Here is an 8527-nt window from a genome sequence, read left to right on the forward strand (position 1 = left end):
TTTTTTTTCTGTTTTTCAGTGGAGGGGGAAAAGCTTCATGCATGACACCTAATGATAACTTTGTTCTTTTAAATATTACTATATTTTCTTTTTAAAATTTTGAGTTGCAAATTTTTCTCGTTCTCTCCTCATTTTGTTTACATTATCCATTATCCTTCTGATCTTAGCAGTGAGGTGCCGAATGGATCATCCTTATCACAAGAGAACATCAGCCTCCTGTCAAACAAGACATCCTCTCTGACCCTGGCTGAGGATCCTGAGGGAGGAGGAGATAACAATGACTCTCCGAGGACGGGAGTCACGCCCAGCTCTGCTCCCTAAAAAGAGAGAAGAGCCCCTTTCTTCCCACGTTCAGTTTGTGGAGAAGAGAAGGGCAGGAGTGGTGTTCATAACTTCTAGATCTTCTGCTCCAAGGGTGACAAGAGAAACCCAGGAACAGCAGCAGGCTCGAAGATGATGTGCACAAACACCACTACTGAAAACAAAACCTGCACATAGTTCACATTAATGCGTTTTTTAATTAAAAAAATGAAAATAAGCAGTATCTGCAAGCAATTCAGATTAAATTTGTTTTTGTTCTGTGAATGAACTTTATTTTAATAACTTTGGACGCCTTGGATCCAGGGCTTTAAAAAAAAAAAAAGAAGAAGAAGATATTATATATATACTCTGTTTGATTAATTGTATGATCTTAATGAAGTAGGTTTTTCTTTTATTTTGGTATTATTACATACCCAGTGTATACTTCTTACCCACACCCTTCTCTAACTTGCCCCTCTGTCTTCCCTTTCTTCCCCCTTCACCCTCCACTCCACCTACTTCCCCCAAACAAAAATGCACCTGGATTTCTTGTGTGAATTTTTAAGGTGCTTCAGAAGTAAAAAATCAGTTACTGACTGTAATGTCAGAAAATGTGCAGTAAACTTTTTTTTTAAACAAAACAAATGTTTGTTTTAATGGTGGTTAGTAATACTTTTTTTTTTTTTTTGAATCTGTATTTAAAGCCATTCATGTAAGCAAGTCTTAGGTTTTTTTTTTTTTAAACCTTAGAAGGGATCCATCATTAACAAATTGAATAGTTCCATCATTGTTAATCACCAATACCAACTTACTCCATAATATAATTAGAATACTGATTTGCCTTCTAAAACACTAAGCCAGGTTATGATAAAAGCCATTTATAGTTTAGCACTGAAAGCACAGAATATGCTTTTTCAGTTAACTAGGCTAGAGATTCTTATTGTAAATGCTGAAATAGTGGCTAAATATTTGAAGCTCTTGTTGGCTTCTAAACTCCAGTGGAAATCATAGTGTATTCAGGAGCCACACATCTTAAAGTGATAGAATGTGTAACTTCCAATCTTAACTGAAACAATTCAGTAACTACTTCCCTTTTAGGTGTCTTATGTCCTGAGAACATAGTACTACCTGAGACATTGAAAGTGCTTTTATTTTCAAGGACTAAAGAAAACAAACTGTCTGGCATTTGATGACATTCTGAATGATTAAGCATCTGTTCTTCTCTCTCTCCCCTCCCCCCCCAAAAAAAACCCCAGTTATCAGAAATAGGTAGTTAATACTTGAAAATCAGGGTTAGTGACTGACTCTTCACTGACCACATTTTTTTTTAAAATTATACTTTACAAAGCCATTGAAAGGAATGAAGAATTTTTCTTGCCAAAATTTAATTATTGCTGCACATATTCTGATATTTTATGTCTACCCTGAGCCGAAAGCCTCTAAATCTGATGTTTGGTGGGGATAAATTGATGGAAGTCACCTTTTCTTCCTGCCTATTGCCCTCTCTTGGCCTGATTTGTTTCCTTTTCTGTATTAGACTACTAAATCAGAAAGCACTGGTTATGTAATAAGTTACTGCATTGCTTTGGTTGGGTAAAAGCAAGAGTTAATATTTTTCTTGTTTATTTTATTTTTCTTAACCCTTAACTCCTGCTAAGGTCATAGCAACCTTGGGCTAAGCTTTTTGTCCATCATACTGTTAATTAAGGGGGGGTGGGAGGGGAAGGTGATACAGTCCTGCCATTGCCTACCAGTAGGAGAGTCCAAACAGAACACTCTTTTGAGTAGCAATTATTTAATTTGCCCAGTCAAGGCACCGCATTTATATACTATTTCACATTGAATTTGATTATGCCCTACAGACCTGGCTGGTCAAGGATTTGATATACACATATTGGCTTGGGATTCGAGCTTTCTTTTTTATTTAAATAAAAATTTATATATATATTATATATATATACACATATACATAGTTATATCTGTATATATATTAAGTATGTTTTAAGGATTTTTTCGCATGAGCGCAGCTGTTGCGATCAAATGTCCGATTGGGAGGTAGAAGCACTGAACTTAAACAAAAACTAGACCTTTTTTTTCCAGTTAATAGCCACATTTTTCTTTTTACTCACTTAAAAATTCTGATTTTCTGACCTTTTGAACTTTGACTTCAGAGTAGTTAAGCCCCTAAATGATTCTTCTTTTAATACCTATTTTCCATGGGGAGAAGAAAAAGCTTCTGTATCCCTGATGGATTCTCAAGGTTTCAACACTTCATTTTTCCATACATCCAAAAGGCAATGTGTAGAACTTTCATCAGAGAATGATTTGGACAAATCCCTTTTTTCATTTGGATATGTTAGACAATTCTTTCATTCGAGAGGCAAGATGATTAATTTTATAAGTTATGGTGCATTCCTATGGTAAAAACAGCTCTGTAGAAGTTTTAGGGACCTTGATTGTGTAGCAGCACAGAACAAAGGCAAAGATCCATATGGAGGTTTCTTTGAGGGGAAAAAATAGTGATGTCTACTGCTAGTGCAGCCCTCACTAGCTTATTTTTATCTTTTTTCCTTCGAGACATTCTTTAAAATTTTAAAACAAATTTTTAACAATACAAAAGCATTTTCCAACTAGATTGAATTTACAGTATACATCTATGTGGGTAAACCAAAAAAAATTTGTTTGAATTTTGTAGCCACCTTGTTTTTATTTTTAAATATGTAATTTTGAAAAAATAATCTCTGAGTTATTGCATGTATTTACTGCTTCTGATTCCCTATTTTCATATTTCAGAGAAAACTTTAGGTAGATAGATGATCATTAAAACGATGCTTATAACTTGTTTACTCCAAATCTACTTTTTTCTCTGTGTACAGCAGCAAAACAATATCCAAAATATTGTATATGGTGGTTCTGTTGCCCTCCCACCCCCCCTTTGTATTCATGCTGCACTTTGTACAGTGTCCTTGTTGCAAGTAACTTGGCCAGGTGATTGTCCTCTTTGGACATAATCTACTTGGTTCTCAAACTAGTTTTTGTTAATATCTGCAAAAGGCATTGATTTTTTTCGCCATTACTTAGTTGGATTAGTTTTAAATTTCTGGTTGTCGTTTCCATATTTCCTTGGAGAAAGTTTGCAAGTGAAACCAGTCAGGTTAGAAATAGAGTTTACAAAATTTACACTTTTTTAGAAAATTTAAATTCTTCTGAATACTACTTTATAATCTCTTCCCATGATTAAGCTTCCTGGGAAGTTGACAAACTCTGTAAATACGATTATACCTCCACTGTAAGAACTGTTGATTGACACCATAGTTCCTTAGAAAAAATGATTTTTTTTTCTGAATTATTATTTCTTTGAGCTATCAAAAACATTCATTTCCTTTTTCTGTTTATGCAGTCAGGTTAATGAGAAGTTGGCTTACTCGTGTACCAGGAAAGTAAAATTTATGGCATAAAACTTAAAGCATGGCTTTTTTGCCCAACAGTTTTAGAAAAAGCTAGAGAGACATAATTATAGGTGAGTGGTTTAAAGGCAAGATTTTAAAAGCATTGCACTAGGATAATTCTCTTTTTTAGCCAACAGAATAAGGGCTTAGTTGTGTTAGGGGATGTTAAACTAAGAATGTTTCTTCAGAATTTTTCAGTTTTCTGGAAGGTGATTTTTAGATCTGATTGCCCTTATTAAATATGCAATTTACTTCAACATTTTTAGAGTCAATCCATCACTTATGAACAGTCTGTAGATTTCCTTCCTTATGTGCCTTTAAAGAAAATGAAATGATGAAATGTCTGAGTTCATTCCTTATGACCTTCCTGGTTAAAGGGAGAGCTTGTCCAAAGCCCACATTAGAGAAGTGTTTGACAGAGACACAACCCTGCCTCTGAGGCCAGCCCTGGATGAGAAACTGGAGAATAGGGAAGCAGAGATATATTTGACTTGAGTATTGTGGGGGTGATTCTTCTTCCTCACTTTATCCATCCTCTATTCCTTACTTGGTATTTTTCCACACTTCCTCATTTCATTTATTTCCCAGAAGAAAGGAATTGTATATGATTCTCACTTGCCACTTTATTATTTATTTAAAGCCCATCACATTACAGAATAGGAATTCTAAAAACATCTCAAATTTTGCAGCACTGTGCTTAATAATAACCCCCAAAATAATTCCTTAGCTACCTGGTTTCTTTTTGTCAATTTTCCATTCTGCTTATATCCTTGGCTCACCCACCACCCTCCCCAATCGTGCAACAGTGACAGCTTGCTGCCTCAAAACAGAGCATTCAAATGAATTCGCTTAGCCAATAACTTCTGTGAAGTTGCCTTTTCTAATGGTGTTATTACTCAGTGATGCACAAATGTGGTATTGCCCTACTGGTAGGCAAACAAAGGTCTGATTAAGAATGGTAGCCTGCTATTTTCTTTAAAGGAGAGCCAAAGACTTGTGCTTTACTCTGTTTTGGTTTGGGGGAATTAGTAGCCTTTTCTGATTGTGAAACCATTTAGATTGTTTATGAGTTCATAATACTGTGCGGACAGATGTGTCTAAAGTTAACTGCTAAAGCCTTATAAAGTATAAAGATAGTGAAAAGTCATTTCTTTAAACTGATTAGTCTCTTAGCTTTTACAATAGTGTGTTTTAAGAAACTCATTATTGCTTTCATATACCTGTCATACATTTCTTTGTACTCTCTCAGCCTCTTTTAACTTTGTATATAAAGGGAAAAGAGGCTAATATCATTGTAATCAAGTCATGGGACTCGACAAATTAATTATTGAACAAATCACTGATTAGAAATGGTATTAAGAGACATCCAGCCTAGTAAGCAAGGTATATTTGTGTTGCATTTGGGAGAGTTTTTTACAAGAACAAGTGGAGTTGTTAATATGCCCATAGGTCCTTTTTACCAAAGAGGATACAGTTAACGTTACTGATCCCCTACTAGTGAAGGAAGGATCATGTAGTTTTTGAAAATATATTCTAAGGAAGTTAATACTATTTGTCACCTCTCCTCATTTTTTCCTTTTTTTTTTTTTTCTTTAGGGAATCCACATAGAAAATCTTTTAAAGCTCCACTGAAAATTTTTTGTTGAAAGTGAGAGTACTGCATCAGTAATTTGAATATTCCCCACCTTAAATCCTCCAACCTCTTTATGTGTTACAGACAATAATTGCCCAGTCTATCCCTAAGGTTTTTGTAGTGAGCTGTTGTCTCAGACTGTTTTTCCCATTGAAAGAAGAATCCAAGTGGCGGCAGTATATGTGGCCCACTTTTCCTCTTCCCCCAAACTTCTGTCCTTAATCCACAAGGGTTTATTGGTGCAGAACTGTCAGACTGAAGAACAATGTAAGCAGAATACCAGGGGTATAAAACGGTGCCTCTTATTATAGCATTACTTTGCTATGATATCCATCCTTAATTTGCCTTCATTCATTTATTCCTTCCTGCTCCTCTGACATTACCTAAATTAAATTTCAGTATGATCATTTTTGTGTCCCCAGATAATCTTGTATTTAAAAATAGAGCAGCTTTTGTTTTTGTTTTTGTTTTTGTTTTTTTAATTCCAGCTTTGGTTGGTTGAATACATTCTGCTGAAAAGACTTTTAAGTTTGTATTTTTTAGATGTATTGGATTTAACAAAGTATTCTTAAAACAGCTTTTAGTTACTTCAAAAACATTTTTAATGGGAAATTTGCATTTTTTAAAAAGAAATAACAGTTAAGTTTGAATACTTCATCTTTTAGATTTTATGTGATCATTCAAAAGCAAAGAAATTTGTCTATTGGATCATTAGGATCCATAGTTGACTGTTACTAGTAATGAATGCTAAATGCTACACTTAGACTGTTATATTCTTGTTTTGGTGATAAAGAGTAAGGGAAATATCACTTAAAATACCAGGAGTAAGAACTATTTTCCCATTAAGAGGATTTTTGTGTACTATACTGAGCAAAGTGAATAACAGCCCTTTCAAATTCTGTTTTGAAAAGAGACAAGGGATATGTATATGTGATGTGTATATATTATTAAACTAAATTTTTCTTGAACAGTTATTTGAATTTTAGCACATTATTATCTGCCCTTGGATTTTCATTCAAATAATGAATTTCTTCCAAACCAAAAGCCTCTGACATACCCTTCCCTTCCTTCCTCAACTTCTCCCCTTTTTTGCCCCCCACCTCCCCCCCCCCACCCTCTGCTCCTTCCATGCCCACAGCCAAAAAAAAAAAAAAAAAGGAAGAAGATACTTACTAACATTTTCTTTGGGCTAGAGGGGAGAGGCAAGGCTATATTTTACCAAAAATATCAGTTGTCCAGAAATGAATGCATCAAATGAAAAAGATAAATCTGTGGGATATTTGATGTTTATTAGAAAATTTGATGACTGAGTTCTTATATTGAGGTCTCAGTCCGGTTGGAGGGCAGGAGAGGGTATCCCCCTTCTCAGCAGGCAAAGCTTATAAGTCTTTGGCATCCAAACAGTATAAACTCAGTCATCTTACAACTGGAAGCTGTCTTGTGGCCCTTCCTAATTTTGTATTCTTAAAAAAAAACTATAGTGAGGCATGAGTTTGTACCTGTAGCTATCAGTAGTACCATAGATTGGCTTGATCCCTCTGCTTTGATTTGACTGTAATTCAAATATTATCCGGAACAGCTCCTTTAAAATTCCTTTGTTTTCTGATTTAAGTGGTTTTGAATTTTCATTTTAATTTGTGCATGCCATATATTTTTTTTTATGCTACTAAGGAACCTCCCAGGAAAAGACTACTCTTTTCCAAAAACATTATTGCCAACATTTTTAAGCTGTTTTTCTCCCATTCTGGTAACTGGAACTTAAAATATTCAAAATTATTTTTCTTTCTTTTTGTTATTCATTTTTCAGGTTTTAATTTTGGATAGTTCTGTTTTTTTCTTTTGGTTTAGTTTGAGTTTTTGAAGATAAAGAGAGAAGAAAGAAAAAAGGGTTAAGATGTCATGGGAGAAATTTTCTGAATTCCCCAAGCAACTTTGTAGTTGTGAGGTTCCTTCATAGTATGTGTGGTTTCTTTCCTCCTTTTCCCTTTATCTGTCTATGGTTATTTGGTCTTTAGGCTCATACCAGTCTCCCGAGACATTCTACAGTCATTATCACCTTTTTGGGTGGAATTTATTTTATTTTTTATGTTATGGTTTAAAAAAAAAAAAAAGGAACTTTTTAACATTGGTGCATATATGCTTGGGTTAGAGCTCGTGTAATTTACCAATCGTATTGATTGTATGTGATTGTGCCCTGCAGAGGTATATTTAACAAAGCAAAAATAAATAGTCTAGGTTCATAAAGGAGACCATGAGATTTGAGTCAGGTTATAAGTGACTTCAATTCTATCTAATCACTTAGCAATTTGGATAAGTGAACATTCATGTCTGCTGTTCTAAATCAATGTTAAAATATCATTTGTTAATTTTTGTTGTAACACGATTTCTCCCTGCTCCTTATTCCTATGCCTCAATTCCTTATTCTCTTCCTAAAATATCTCTTTGAAAAAGAAAAAAAGTTTGCGCCTTATAGCAGCAACTGATTGAAAAATTGCTAAATTTTGATTATATTTCTTTTCATGTTTCAAACCCCCTTCACCCTCCCTCCCCCAAATTAGTGTAACTGGAATTTGTGAGTGAAATTTGTAATCTGTGAACCTTTCTTTAAATCCATTAAAATGTGGGGAAACTGAAATGTGAAAGTGAATGTTATGACTCTCCTTTTGGAATAGGATAAAGAAAAGTGCTATTTAAAATGGATTTTTTTTCTCTTTCCTCTATTCCATTTATGTCTACTTTTTGAAAAAGCCTTCTAAACATTTTAGAAGGAAGAAACAGTAGTTATGGCAGCAAGCAGCAACTAACTATAGATCTCAAAAAGTACCATATTTCATTTGTTAGAAGTTTTTTCAAAGGTATAGAGTCAATTTTTTTTCCAAATTTATGTGAGGGGGAAATTGTGTGCATGTTGTTCATAAAGAAAATGCCACTCTTCTTCCTTCTCTCCATTACCTTTAAAACTGACTCAGCCTCATGTTGCTCCTACTAGTGTTTAAGGCTCCTATATGAGTTGCAGATAAGAAAATTTATTTTAAGTATAGAAGGGAGGTGATTCACCTTTTGGTTTGTAAATATATGAAAGTGTCTTCAAGATCTTATCTGCTTTCTGTCAGCATTTATATTAAATGATAAATTAATGAAGAAA

At 34.2% G+C, this 8527-nt stretch overlaps 1 protein-coding gene across 3 annotated transcripts in view; it reads left to right on the plus strand.

The window, feature by feature from the left end:
- Positions 1-8527, plus strand: part of RC3H1 (ring finger and CCCH-type domains 1) — a 72591-nt gene extending 64064 nt beyond the window's left edge. For 2 of the 3 annotated variants that reach the window (XM_051998922.1, XM_051998924.1), the window contains exon 20: positions 168-8527. In XM_051998922.1, coding sequence (XP_051854882.1) covers positions 168-321 — 154 coding nt within the window. In that variant the 3' untranslated portion in view covers positions 322-8527. The remainder of the gene's footprint in view (positions 1-167) is intronic. The other variant, XM_051998923.1, reaches the window with a different exon arrangement.

The sequence above is a fragment of the Antechinus flavipes genome, chromosome 4 (genome assembly GCF_016432865.1).
Source record: "Antechinus flavipes isolate AdamAnt ecotype Samford, QLD, Australia chromosome 4, AdamAnt_v2, whole genome shotgun sequence".
Lineage (NCBI taxonomy): Eukaryota > Metazoa > Chordata > Mammalia > Dasyuromorphia > Dasyuridae > Antechinus > Antechinus flavipes.